This window comes from Penicillium odoratum, assembly GCF_028828045.1.
Source record: "Penicillium odoratum strain IBT 22623 chromosome Unknown utg000008l_segment0_segment0, whole genome shotgun sequence".
Lineage (NCBI taxonomy): Eukaryota > Fungi > Ascomycota > Eurotiomycetes > Eurotiales > Aspergillaceae > Penicillium > Penicillium odoratum.
In genome coordinates, this window is record NW_026643150.1 from 1,948,872 (window position 1) to 1,962,704 (window position 13,833).

The 13,833-nt window shown below is 48.0% G+C and overlaps 5 protein-coding genes across 5 annotated transcripts; 2 read left to right on the forward strand and 3 right to left on the reverse strand.

The window, feature by feature from the left end:
• Positions 1-1,598: 1,598 nt before the first annotated feature.
• N7520_010938 (class II aldolase/adducin family protein) lies at positions 1,599-2,576 on the forward strand (the record flags this gene model as incomplete). Its single annotated transcript, XM_057144871.1, has 3 exons — positions 1,599-1,848; positions 1,904-2,274; positions 2,340-2,576. 3 exons carry the CDS (start codon positions 1,599-1,601, stop codon positions 2,574-2,576), a joined length of 858 nt encoding a protein of 285 aa, XP_056990625.1.
• Positions 2,577-2,773: 197 nt separating this feature from the next.
• N7520_010939 (uncharacterized protein) lies at positions 2,774-5,428 on the reverse strand (the record flags this gene model as incomplete). Its single annotated transcript, XM_057144872.1, has 3 exons — positions 2,774-3,244; positions 3,303-5,054; positions 5,111-5,428. The coding sequence occupies 3 exons, from the start codon at positions 5,426-5,428 to the stop codon at positions 2,774-2,776; spliced, it is 2,541 nt and encodes an 846-aa protein (XP_056990626.1).
• Positions 5,429-5,895: 467 nt separating this feature from the next.
• On the reverse strand, positions 5,896-8,060 carry N7520_010940 (glycoside hydrolase family 15 protein; the record flags this gene model as incomplete). Its single annotated transcript, XM_057144873.1, has 3 exons — positions 5,896-6,105; positions 6,164-6,228; positions 6,296-8,060. The coding sequence occupies 3 exons, from the start codon at positions 8,058-8,060 to the stop codon at positions 5,896-5,898; spliced, it is 2,040 nt and encodes a 679-aa protein (XP_056990627.1).
• A 1,625-nt stretch (positions 8,061-9,685) lies between these two features.
• On the forward strand, positions 9,686-11,512 carry N7520_010941 (putative nucleotide-sugar transporter; the record flags this gene model as incomplete). Its single annotated transcript, XM_057144874.1, has 2 exons — positions 9,686-10,132; positions 10,196-11,512. 2 exons carry the CDS (start codon positions 9,686-9,688, stop codon positions 11,510-11,512), a joined length of 1,764 nt encoding a protein of 587 aa, XP_056990628.1.
• Positions 11,513-12,041: 529 nt separating this feature from the next.
• N7520_010942 (DNA-(apurinic or apyrimidinic site) lyase APN1) lies at positions 12,042-13,777 on the reverse strand (the record flags this gene model as incomplete). Its single annotated transcript, XM_057144875.1, has 4 exons — positions 12,042-12,855; positions 12,911-13,045; positions 13,097-13,216; positions 13,269-13,777. 4 exons carry the CDS (start codon positions 13,775-13,777, stop codon positions 12,042-12,044), a joined length of 1,578 nt encoding a protein of 525 aa, XP_056990629.1.
• Between the last annotated feature and the right edge of the window lie 56 nt (positions 13,778-13,833).

Genomic DNA, 13,833 nt, shown 5'->3' on the forward strand with positions numbered 1-13,833 from the left:
TGGCAAGTTATGGGGCTAGGCGAGATGATCATGATTACTGCATCACTGCAATGATCTGTCATGCAAGGAGCCCCGTCACTCGTCTGGACTCTGGGGCAGGTCTCCGCTTTTTCACTAGTGAACTTTCCGCCTACCGCTCTGAGAGGCTGCGGAGCTATACTTCCAATAGTTAGTTGACTTCTTTCAAATAAGGAGCTCCTGGCCTAGATATAAGTAAGGTGTGTATAAAGGGTTTGAAGCTCTTAGCTGATGCGCCGTTGATGTGCACTGTTGACATGGTGATATGTGCTTAAGTGCTTTCCTGCATGCAGAAACTCTGATCGAATTTCAAACTGTCCTTGGGTATCTTCAATCATCTTCACCGGATTTCCTTGGCAGGCAGAAAATCCCAGGTCTGTATTAATTGTTTGTAAATAATCGTGTGGAAGAAGGGCGAGTTCAAGCTGCAAACTGGTGGGAAATACGGAACAGTAACAACCCTCCGATTATTTCCTAATTCGAATAAACTTAGCCCCTGGGTAAATTGAATAAAGCTGAATAACGAAAGATAAATAGACTCCGTATTTATTTTTTGTATAATGCATAGCATCCAGAATCAAGTTCTCGCAAACGTCTGGTCCCAAGCAAAGTAGTTACTATCAACCCCTTAACGCAAGAGGCACTATGCACCTAAAGCTATGACCTAATACCAGAACATCTCAAGTGCTCTTACAGAAGCTGGTCGGTACTCATATGGAAGCCACATCGCTTCCCCCTTGAGCGATATCTTATATCCTCCCATCAATATTGGAACAAACACTCCGGGGTCGGTAGGGGTCGACATGTGTATATAGTGGTATTGGTTTTGAAAGACCAGAGATCAACACAGATTACTCCAAGGCTGGTTGAATGTTTCCTTGTCACATCGAAACGGTTGATGTTTCAAATATTGAGGTACAAAGAAATTCAAAATAATGTATATCAGTCCCTTTCATGTTTGTCGATGAATTTTGTGATGCAAAATTCTTAAATTCTCTAGTTTCCCGACGTCTGAAGTCAGTTTCCTGAAATTGACACAATGATCAGATTAGATACCTAGGAGTAGCATAAAGGTTGCACACCAGGCCTGGAGGCCCAGGTTGCCGTTCCCCTTCACAATACGCGAAAAGGGGGTATGGCAGACGCGTGACAACGAAATAGTCGGCGATATCTGGAAGACAGCGTGATTACTTTACTCCTGCACACAATATTCAGCATGATAAGTTGGAACTTTGCAATGTTTATCCAAGTGGTCAAATGTGTAAATGGTGAGCCATATGGATAACCTCGGGTCATCTAGAATCGGGACCCCGCAATTCATCCGATATAGCACACCATAACCCACCTGAGCAATGAAAAGAAGCCAATAGAAATCCGATCAAATAAGCAGCATCAGGAAGATTCCAAATGTTCGGATAATTATCCATTTCCGAGGTCAAATATTGGTCAAAAGAATAAATATCAAACCAAGATATTTGACACGTTCTACCTGCATAACCCTCAATCAGCCTTGAACTCAACAAGCTAAGAGTTGTCTGCTGTGCCATTAATCATCCAAGTCCGTGATACATTGCCCCAACATGGCTCCCACCGCTACCGTCCTCCTAAAAGAAGACAGCACCAACGCAGCATCCGGTGCTCTCGGCCTAGCAAAAGATGGACGAAAGCTCAAAATCCGCTCATATCCCAAATTCGACACTCTCGTCGAAGAAAGAGTCTACAGAAAACAACACCTCGCTGCAGCTTTCCGCATCTTTGCCGATCGAGGATTCGACGAAGGTGTCGCGGGACACATCTCTGTCCGTGATCCGATCTTAACAGATCACTTTTGTACGCACTCACAAAAGATCCAAACTATTAGCAATGTACTGACAATTGCATCAAGGGCTGAACCCGTTATCTATGCATTTCTCCCTAATCAAAGTCTCGGACTTGATTCTGGTAAATGAGGATGGGGAGGTTGTTGAGGGAGACGAACCTATTAATGGAGCTGCCTTTGCTATTCACTCTGAAATACATAAGGCTCGACCTGAGGTGAACGCTGCGTGTCATGCGCACTCTGTTCATGGGAAGGCTTTCAGTGCTTTCGGTAGGGAACTTGATATGATTACGCAGGATTCGCTGCGATTTTATAAAAGTCATGCTGTTTATGCGGAGTTTGGAGGTGTGGTTCTGGATCGGGAGGAGGGGAGGAGAATTACAAAGGCGCTTGGGAATGGGAAAGCTGTGATTCTGCAGAATCATGGGTTGCTTACTGTGAGTGGAAATCTTTTTTATGAGTTTGCTTGGTCTCTGGGATACTGTCTGATGCGCATTGATAGGTTGGTGGTAGCGTTGATGAAGCGGCGTTCTGGTTTATCAGTCTGGATAAAACTTGCCATGCGCAGCTTCTTGTTGATGCGGCTGAGCTGGGTAGCGGTCATAAGAGGAAAATTATCAATGATGATGAGGCGGAGTTTACGTCGAAGCAAGTTGGGGGACCGGAGAAAGGATGGCTGGCATTTCAACCTTACTATGATGAGATTGTTGCGAAAACCAACGGGGGATTTCTACTTTAATTTTAAGACTGAGAGCTATAGTTAGTAGGCAAATATCATTCATGCAAAGTTATGATCATGTGGTATCTTAAAGAAGCAACCTTGAACAAATTTGACGCTTACGCTCAACACCGAATCACCGCCAAATACAACGCCTGAAAGGAGAAATCAAGCAAAATAGAAAACAGATAAATGCTAACAGGAAACTTGACACACTATCAAATCACACCACGGCGAGCTTTGAAAATGGATATCTTATCATCGTAAAAGAGAATTTCCTGGAGCTTGAAATGAACGTGAGAATTGCTGTTCTCTTCAAACTCGCTTTCAGACTCATCAGAGATGTCTGTGGAGATAATATCGCGGTTGTCTGCAGGTAGATCATCTTCATCATTGCTGGCGTCAATCGACTCATCGTCAAACGCAGCGAGGCCGTCACTATCGGAGTGGGGATTCGGCGATTGGGATGCGTCTGAATGAATGTGGTTGTTCGGGCCATTCGTTTCAAGAATCTGGTAGCATTTCGATTGCAACCCAATGTAAGTGATTTTGAGATCGGGGCGGATGCTGACGATATCGAGAACTTGCAAGGCCATTTCTTTCATATCGCGATGAATAGAGTGGCTGATGTGAGGCAAGTACAATGCGTGCAGCTTGGACATTTTGGGAAGTCTCTGCAGGAAGTAGTGCTGAAAGAAACATTTTTAGCCTGGATATCGAGAAGCTTAATCTCACAGAAATTCTTACCCAATCACGATAATGCATAGCCATCCCCAACTCTCTCAGTTGTGGCATTCGTCCACTAGTAACGAAAGAGATCATTTCCTGGTTGAACATCCACTTATGCCAGCTGGCGTTCAGACCGTCCACATTTCCATCTCTATCGGTGGCTTCAATGAGAATCCTTCGCAGACTTGAACGATGCTTCCGAAGAATATGCCTGTAGATCGCTTCAGTATTGACGCCCGAGTCGAAATTCGGGGCTTCGTGGAAATAAACGCTTTCCAAGGTATTCGGGGCGAGAGTGTCTTTGATGAAAAGCATCATGTATTGAGTGACGGTATCTGTTCGCAGGTGCTTGATATTAAGCGGGTAATCATCCCTGGTGAAGCTTGATCGACGTGATTGCTCTTTCTGTGCCCGTTTTTGTGGTAGCGGAGGGGGCGCATATTTCCGGCGAAGAGCCCTCCATAGATTCTCATGTTCATCGCAACGCATCAAGGTCAAGGTCGTGAGGCGGGTCCAGTCAAGCTGGGGTAGAAGATTTGATACGGAGAGAGGAACTCGTTCTAATTCTAGGACCTCAAGTTTCAACTTTTCCTCGTTGCTCTGTACGCCATGGATAGAACCAATTGCCTGAGGAGTAGTGATATTTGAGCTAGGCAGCGATGGTGGTGCGCGATGGTGAGCACGCTTGGGAGTTCTTTCATGATGAGAAGATGGGAAATTAGTCCCTTGCCCAGCAATTTGATCTTCACTCTTGTCGTCGTTCTCAGTCGACGCGTCTGATTGCAGCGAGTCGGAAGTCGAGGGTGACACTGCCGAGGATGACACTGCATCTTCTTCAAGAACGGAGTTATGCTGAGATAGAATGCTTAGGATCCCTCCAGCTCTTGGCCAGCTTACATTGGAGTCGATGGGTGGGTCGGGGTCCTTGGTGCAAACCAGCCAAGGAGACAGGTGGGCCTTCAACGAAACTCCGATTCTTAGCTCAACCAGACGGTGGCGAGAGCGTTCGATTAGAACAGCTAATTCCTCCACATAGGCTGTCTCATCTATGTCGAGGACAGTGACACTCTTGAGCGGCGGTAGCACAGACAGCGACGGGTGTTCCACGTGCTTGTACTTCTGAAGGCGCCGGCTTGCAGAGCTCGGCAATGTTGAAATACGCTGCAGATTATCGGAGTTATCATGCCAGCGTACCCAAATACGCTCCAACCGACCTCGATCGTGGGCGTCGGCCAAGGAGGCAAGGGCAAGCCAGATTTCTCGAACCACGCCTGTTGGCATGTCCCATATGAACGCCTCAAGGTTGATCATCCTCGATACAGCCAAGGCGACCAGTGTTCCCAGCATTTTCCCCACCTCCCGATTCACTGAGTACTCCTGGACCCAGCTGAGAGGGCCATTTCCGATCGAGAAAGTGCGAGTGTACTGCGCATAATGATTGCCTCGCCGCCTCAAAGTCCCGCCATTATCACGCGACTGATATGCATGATGGTTTGGATTATTGCATCCACAGCGAGAGCAGTCACCTGAACGCCCATCAAACTTTGCCATCAGTGATTGCTGGAACAGTGCATGATGGAATACGTCCTCTCCCATGACCAAAGTCGAAAGCCCATATGACAAAGCATCCACCCCGGTGTATTCATCGCTTGACGCGTTCAAGGATTCGGGCCAGACGATATCGAATCGGGAGTACATATGCGGGACGGTCAAGCCATGAAGTGTGGAGCATGTTAGCGCGAGAGAGGTAAGGTCATTCGTATGGGTGACCTATGATACGACGTTTAGTTTCCACCCATCAGAAATTGGAAGGATACGCGTCATACTTCTTTAATTATATCCTTCAAAACATCCAGGGGCAACTCTAGAAGCTGCATCGGTTTCTTGGTCGTTGGCTTGAAGCTTGACGCGGTGTAGATCGAGAACGCATTGGCAGGAGTGATTGTCCGGGTTGCGCACCGGTCGGAGCTTTCTTCTGAGCTCTCTTCCAGGTTCAGTCCTCTGAATGAGGAAAGATGGCGTTTTACAAGACCTTCTGAATCCATCGAGGGAGTGTTGTGGCTGGAAACGAAGTCCTCTTCGTCTGATGATAAGGTCTCACCGGGACGTGGCCTATCGACCCCATCCGAGCTGGTATCCGCCATCAGGAGGATAATTCTGTGATGAGGGGTGCTAAGGTTGATGCAAGATGGAGAACCATGTCCTGATTCTGAGGAAACATAGATACGACTCGAGAGATCAGTTATCGCATGGATATGTCGAGGGAAGGGGTCTGGGGAAGAAATCGCGCTAGGCAACTAACGGGTTAGCTTGCGGATCGATCCGCGATCAGATTGCCATTAGGTAAGCGCCACGACAGTAACTTAACTACAATTCGTTATTACTAGTTAACTAATTGGGGAATAACACAGAAAGCAACTTAGTCAACAACTACTAGTACATTTGAGTACATTTCTTTACGGAAGTGAATTCAAAGAGTACTTAAAAAAAATCTATCATGGCATTCAGGATTAAATGGAATAAGTGAACCGTATGATAACTGTAGGTACCTATCGCACGATACAATTTTTTTAAAGGTGACCAATGTTCACACGAACTACGCTCTGTCCGCTTAATCATCACGACCCAATCTCTCCAGATTGATAGCGGCACTGATACATGCCAAGTGACTGAATGCCTGAGGAGTATTGCCCATTTGCTCGCCCGAAATGGCCACTTCCTCTGAGAACATTCCCAGGTGGTTGGAGTATGACAGGATATTGTCGAAGTGGGAGAGCGCCAGCTTCCAAATGTTTGGAATCGGAACATCGTATTTGGCAGCCTATGCATTAAGTTAATGAAGGGTGGTTTGACACAGTAACACAGGCGATAACACATACTCGGGCCATGGCCTCAACAAGCCAGAACGTAACCATCATGAACGCACCTTCGCCTCCACTCACACCTGTGAAACACGAGCGTCAGTCACTGGGGGTCAACTAGTCGATATTTCTACAGGAAATATCACATACCATCATTTGCCTTCTCATGGTCGTATCGGAACACCATCTTGGCGCTAGAGAGACCATCCTTCAACGGGTTCTGCAGAATCCTCTTCAGGGTATTAATGAATCGTGGGTCATTGGGTGCCACAAAGAAGACTAAGGGTGCGATCAAGATAGAAGCATCAAGAACATCTGGGCTTTCGTAGCTCTGGCAGAAGTGCTGACGCTCGGTATTGAAACCTCGAGTCATGATCTCATCGTAAAGCTCGTCGCGAACCTGAATCCATTTGAATCGATCAGGGCAGGGGAGACTAGATCGTTTTTCTGCCAGACGAATGCCACGGTCCAGTGCCACCCACATCATAACCTTGGAGTAGATGAAGTTTTGGATCTGGCCACGAGACTCCCAAATGGACATGTCCTTCAGACCCCGTACACTAACCACATAATTCACCATGCGTCGAATGGAAGACCACTGGTCGTAGGTGATGGGATTTCCATGCTTGTTGTACAGATAGATACTGTCCAAGAGCTCGCCATAGATGTCCAACTGAGTGTGGAAAACAGCGGCGTTGCCAATGCGGACTGGCTTGCTCCCCCTGTAGCCATCAAGGTGATCTAGCTCCACCTCGGGGATTTCGTACTCGCCTCGGATAGTAAACATAAGCGGAAGGAAAGGTCGTTTGCTCCCTGGTTCAATATCTTGGGCCGCATGTGGAAAGATCCGTTCGAAAATAAAATTCACGTAGGATTCCGCCTCGCAGCTGTAACCCATCTTCAAAAAGACGTACAGGGTAAAAGCAGTGTCTCGCACCCAGGAATAGCGGTAATCCCAGTTACGGGAGCCACCCACGTCTTCTGGAAGTGAAAAGGTGGGCGCAGCGACAATTGCACCAGTGGGCTTGTAGGTGAGCAGCTTCAGAATCAACAGGCTGCGCTCCACTGTCTCTCGGTAGTGACCCCTAAACGCACACTGGCGAGTCCAATCCGTCCAATAGTCAGAAGTTTCTTCCTCCATCTTTCCCAGGTATGCAGCCATCATGGCGGAACCGGGCACCGCCTTCTCGGGGCTATGCAGAACAAAGTGCAGAGTCTGTCCCTCAGATAGGCGGATCCAGGCTACTAGCCCACGGCCCTGCATTCCTGGTCGGTCTTCCAACGCCAATTTAGCCTTTGGGTATCCGATCTTATCTGGCTCCCGAGAATCTGCGAAGATCTCGAGTTGAAGCCGCTCCGTCGGACTTTCAAAATGTATTGTCTGCAGTCGATGCTCGGACATGTCGTTCTCCAGTTTCGCACGCGTGTTGTGCGAATCTCGGGCATAGTTGAAAGCAGGGAACAGTCTAACGTGCAGTTCCATTGAACCACGGCTGCACTCCAGCTTCCTGATCACGCCCGAATGCTGCAGTCCCGACTTGAAGCGGTTGGCACCAGGGTCGTTGCATGGACAGTAACCTCCCAGCAATCGGCTCGATTGAGCACCTTTCTTAGGTGTCACTGGGAAATAGTCCAGCATCGTCACAACACCGTCCTCGTTGGTCCATCGGGTTTCCAATAGATTCGAGTACGGCAGATATCGTTGCTTGCTGTGGGGGTCGACCATCGTCTTGTGGGGCTCGATGGACCAGAATCCTCCTTTCTTGTCATCCAGAAGACGACAAAAGACCGAAGGAGAATCGAACACCGGCCAGCACATGTAATCCAAGCTACCACCTTTGCTCACCAAAGCACATGTGTGCATATCACCAATCAGGCCATAGTCTTCAATGGCATTATACGTGTGCTCCGCCATGATGAGGTTGATTATATAGCACTGGAATAATGTCTCGGAGAATTTCTAATACTCAAGAGTACTGATACCGATGACATGCAGGTATGGTTGCAAAAGTGGGAGAAGACAGTCCAGAAGGCCTTTGACCGACCACATTGAGGGAGATATATGATTGCACATACTGTCCGGAAGTTCTAGGAAGCAACGACATGATGATGATAATGGCTTCCCGGCTGAGGTCATGTCTATTTATTAGGGGTAGCTCTGCCGGCTCTGCCAATGGCAATCGATCAATTGATTCCCTAGGTCGACAGACGCAGACATCATCATTATGGAAGAACTGGTAGCCCCCCTCAAGCGGGGTTAGATGATCTTCTTGGGAGATGATCAGCCCCAACTACCGGACTTGGGGAGAATGACCGCGTTTCACGCTTTTGGAGGGGGCAATTTCAAGCTTGGAGCTTATGCAGGCAGCTTTCGCGTTGTGCCGTCTCAGCCTTATATTCGAATATCGACCTGATCCCAGTATGTAATATCGCCCTAGGATAAATCGGAAGTCATGGCCTGCCAATGACACGCGACCAGGTCTGCCCTGCATTTCCTTGGTGTGCATTTCCCCTTGGACCCCGGATCGACCGGACTGTGGAGCGTAGCCAAAGTGGATCTGTGGCGTCCAGTAACAGGACGAGAATGAAATGAAGTGGGAAGAGGAGCAGTACGGTGGGCCATAGTATCATGCGGACAGATCAGCTAAGTCACATGACTGGGCCTACCGCCCTCCCTAATTCTGTTTTGTATTGTACTTGGATTCCCAACATTGAATCATCCATGAAATCCACCCGAGGTTACCCACAATCATACTAGTAGTAGTAAACTAGCAGACAGTCTTAATCATTAGAAAATGAATATATATAATATCTATCCAGGTAGGTACTCATTTCAGAAGAGCAACTCTCATTTGCTTTCGTTTTGCGACTTCTGTTCATATGACAACAGTATGAGATCATAATTAGAGGATCTAGATGAGGACAAGCGCCTTCCTTCCTTTTCTTTCTCTAACCTTGATATTTCAATAAATGGACCCACTGGGATATACTTCGTGGTGTCGGATTGGCGGTATATCCTAGATGGGAAGATGTCTGATTTACTAAGTAGTATTGGACACTTGGTGAAATTGGACTTCAAATCTCATCTAAATTTGTCAATTTGTAAATTACTGTTGCCGAAAATTTGGTATTTTTGGTTTTGCCATTTGCATATGATTCTAGCTGATCTGACCGTATGATATGTATGGCTCACCGTAGAAGGAAGGAAAAACAATCGGAGAAAAAGGGAGTTCGTTAGTGTGATCTTATCCGCCCAATCTTTGATTGTTTCTTCAGCAACTCTCTTTTTCGACTCTGTGACCGCTTTTATGAAACACTTCATTCCTTTGGTTCTTTTTGCCTTTTAAACCTTCACGTAACTCTCCGACATTCGCTAAATTCAATCTGGGAAGATATCCACCCCCTTTCCTTAAACCTGATTCGAGGCTTCCCCCACGTTAATAAAGGGTCTTGTGAACTCTCCTCGGTCGCACTCTTCATGGGGCTCACAGCTTTCCTCTCACCCATCCCCTCCCGCGTTTAAACCTTCCAATTTCCAATATGGGGTTGTCATCCTCTGCGAACCACCACCGACGGCGAAGCTCGGTACTCACAGGGGCGACTCGACCGGGACAGCCAGGCCCCCCGGAACGGCGGGATGACAGTCTTCGACCAGACGATAGATACAAATGGGACGAACAGGAGCCGTTGACAGCCGAGGACACCGACACGTCGGATCACTCGGCTCCAGCGATGGACACACGCGAGCTTGACATTAGTTCAGATGATGATCAGTACGATGAAGAGACCGGTCTGACAGCACATCAGAGACGTCAGCGACGTCGACGGCGCAGGCAACGCCGCAAGCTGGATGCTCGCATCGCAGACACCAAATCTTTCAATGACATCTTCCGGCTCGGTCTGGCTGATCGCAATGTGGTCAAGAAACTTATGGTTAACGCAGGACTAATCCTCATGTGGTATTTCTTCTCATTATCAATTTCTATCGTGAGTTGATCCCAGTGTCCTTTCTCCAATTCCACGAATGCTTACCCCCTTTGTCCGATTTAGTACAACAAGTGGATGTTTTCCGAAAGCGCTGTCGTCTTTCCATATCCCCTTTTCACCACCAGTCTGCACATGGCTGTTCAATTCACACTTGCCAGTCTGATACTGTACTTGTTCCCATCCTTGCGCCCGGGACATTCCCCGGAATCCGCCTTAGATTCGCCCGTTGAGGACGCCAAACCTGAGCCGGTACTCACTAAACTGTTCTATGTGACGCGCCTCGTTCCCTGCGGGGCAGCGACCTCCCTTGACGTTGGTCTAGGCAACATGTCGCTGAAATTCATCTCCCTCACCTTTCTCACAATGTGCAAATCATCTGCACTCGCCTTCGTTCTTCTTTTTGCTTTCCTTTTCCGTCTCGAGTCTCCTTCAGTGAAATTGATCGTGGTCATCGCCGCAATGACAATCGGCGTGGTGATGATGGTTGCTGGCGAGACTGCATTCAATGCGCTCGGCTTCACCCTTGTCATTGCTTCAGCCTTCTTCTCCGGTTTCCGATGGGGTCTGACACAAATTCTCCTGCTTCGTCATCCGGCAACCTCGAACCCCTTCTCCACTCTCTTTCTCCTCACGCCCGTGATGTTTATTTCCCTTATTATTATTGCTCTCACCGTGGAGGGTCCGAACGAGATCCACCAAGGTTTCCTTAAACTGACCGAGCAACATGGCACGGTATTTGGAACCGGTCTGTTAGTGTTTCCTGGTGTTCTAGCATTCTGTATGATTTCATCCGAATTCGCCTTGCTGAAGCGTTCTTCGGTGGTGACTTTGAGTATCTGTGGTATCTTCAAGGAAGTTGTCACCATCAGTGCTGCTGGTATCATCTTCCATGACAAACTCACCCCCGTTAACGTTACTGGACTCGTTGTTACCATCGGCAGCATCGGTTGCTATAACTATATGAAGATTTCCCGGATGCGCAGAGAAGCACAGGAAAGCTGGAGCCGTGAGGGTAGCCCAGATTCCGACACAGAGGATACCGAGCTCAGTGGAGGCGAGGCCAGTGATTACCACCGCATCGCGAATCCCGAGTCAGGCGTAATCAGCACCGTTCCGGGAGATCATCTCGACGATAACTTGCTTCCTTCACAGGCAGGCGACCAGCGACGTTCGTTCCGGGTCCGCGCCAGCGGTGCCATGCAAGGGCTCACGATTTCCACGTCCACCATCCCCGAGAATGATGGTCCCGGATCACCTATTAAATCCGCCCCTCCAACCATCAACTCCATGTCCGAGGCATTTCCCGCACACGTCATAAAGACTAACCGGGAAGCATCCCCAGGCGTTCACTCTACTTCGTCCATCTCGCCAGTGCGATAACAAACTTCTATGAATCACTAGCCTCCAACCTTCATTCTTGATACCTATTTTCTTATCCTGATCTATCTATACGCCATCTTCAATTGGGTGCTTTTTGTATTTTGACTTGCTGAGTCTTGTCTTTTTTTAGTTCCTCGTGGGTCTGTTGCCCTTGGGGCTAACGAGTTGGTTGCCCAATTCTTGGGCCTTATGTTTACCAATATTTCATGTAAACGCACCCTTGGGTCTTATGGAGCAATGAGTACTCCAGGTTGGCCTGAAGATGAATTTCGTTTTATCTCTGCATGGCGGTCGTTAGGTTCATCACAGAGCGGCCATTTGACTGATACCACACAATCGAGCTTTTTCTTTTCGGAGGACCTGTGGTCCTCTTATCCATTTGCAAAATACTTTCTAGTGAATATGAACTAGAGATGTGAATAAGTATTTGCGTAGAAATAATAGGTAATGAGCTCAGCACTCGTAGTACGTGAAATATTCTCAACATCCGCAGTACCTACTGCGGACATAAGTAGCATGTCCATGGCAACTATTTCTTACCCTTCATCATGTCAACCAAACTCTTCTGCCCCTTCGCTTTCGTCTTCGCATCCTTCTTTCGCTCCGTCTCACTTTTCCTATCATATTGCTCCTGCTGTTTCTCACGTGTTTCTCGCCCCTCCTCAGAAAGCTGAGCTTCAAGAGCTTTGAACTCCTCCCCTTCCGGATCCATCCCAATCAAGGACTCTAGCAACTTAATTTCGCGAGCCCAAACACCAGGATCTTGAACAGTAGGCGCCGAGGCCCCAGCCGGTCGCTTGGCCTTCTTGCCCTTCTTCTTTGTCCCAGACTCACTCTCGCTCCCCTCATCAGCGGCCTCTCCTTCCACACGGTCAATTGGCGTTTCCAAAACCATGGGCAGTCCCTCAAAGCGTGGCTCGTTCATCACATTGTGGAAGGCTCGGAGACCCAAGAATCCAGTCCCAATGTTAGCATGTAAATCTCGCTTGCTACCAAACGGTGCCTTTGAGTCGTTCAGATGCAGCGCTTTCAAGAATTGAATACCAATTAGTTCCTCAAATTCATCGAGAAACGCCTTGAAGCCCGCTGGTGAGGCGAGGTCGTATCCAGCTGCGAAGCTGTGGCAAGTATCAATGCAAATTCCGATACGATGGTGATGTTCCTTTGGGATTAGGGCGAGGAGATCCTTGAATTCAGAAAGCGCGCCACCAATCGTGTTCCCATGGCCGCACATTGTTTCGAGGACTGGAATTACAGTTGACGTTTCCGTGATGGCTTTGGTTAATGTATTTGCTAAGCGGGCGAGAGCTTCCGGGAGGGGAGTTTGGTTTGTGCTTCCCGGACTGGTGGCGTGTAAGTATACGTTGCTATTTTGTTAGTCAACGGACCTTGACTTACTGGAAGTTGTAAAGCTTGATGCCAAGAGCTTCACATCGTCGAAGATCGTCCAGGAAAGAGGTGTAGGCCTGCTTGGCTTTCGCCTCGTCGTTCTGTGCAAGGTTCACGAGATAGGATCCATGTGGGAGAACGTGTCTAAGCATGTTAATAAGTATTCAATTTGTGGATGATATATGTATTACTCACTTCGCTGCGTCGTACCCCTTTTCAGCACAAAGCTTGCGGAATTGATCACGGTCCTTGTCCAAAAGAGCTGGATTGTCCCATTTGCGCTGAGACTTGAGAAATAGAGCGAATGCGTTGCCTCTGAATGACCACTTAATACATGCTTGAATTCATCGGTTTCTTTGATACATACCCAATATGTTCACAGTTATGAATTGAATTGAAGACGCCCTTCGCAGCACTGACATGGGCACCAACAAACATCTTCAGCCCCTGTGTACGTGGCAGAAGAGGCATGGCTTCGGATTCCTTCTGCTCTTTGGTCTTCTTTACTCTCTTAGCAGGAGTAGCCTTGACCTTCTGCGTGCCGGCTGTGGTGTCGACTTCGGTTTTGATATCAGTTGGTTCTTTACGTTCGCTTTTAACATCCGCAACTGGTTTTGCTTCCGGGCTGCTGATCTTCTTTGTGGACGAAGGGGCTCGAGGCTTTTTCGTCTGTTTCGCCTTTGCTGGTATAACCTTGACGTCGCCTTCTCCCTCTGATTCCTCTGAAGAAGATAGTTCCTTAAGATTGGTAGTCGATCTTTGCCTTTTTGATCGTCTCACTGGGGAGGCATCGACTGTGCCGCTGCTGAGGTTTCTCTTGTGGCTCTTGGAGTCGGAGACTACTCGAGGCTCGTCCTCTTCATGAAACTCGCACATTCTGGATTGGTGTTTGAATGGTGGAGGATGAGACGGTTCCAAAAAACTGATTGGTC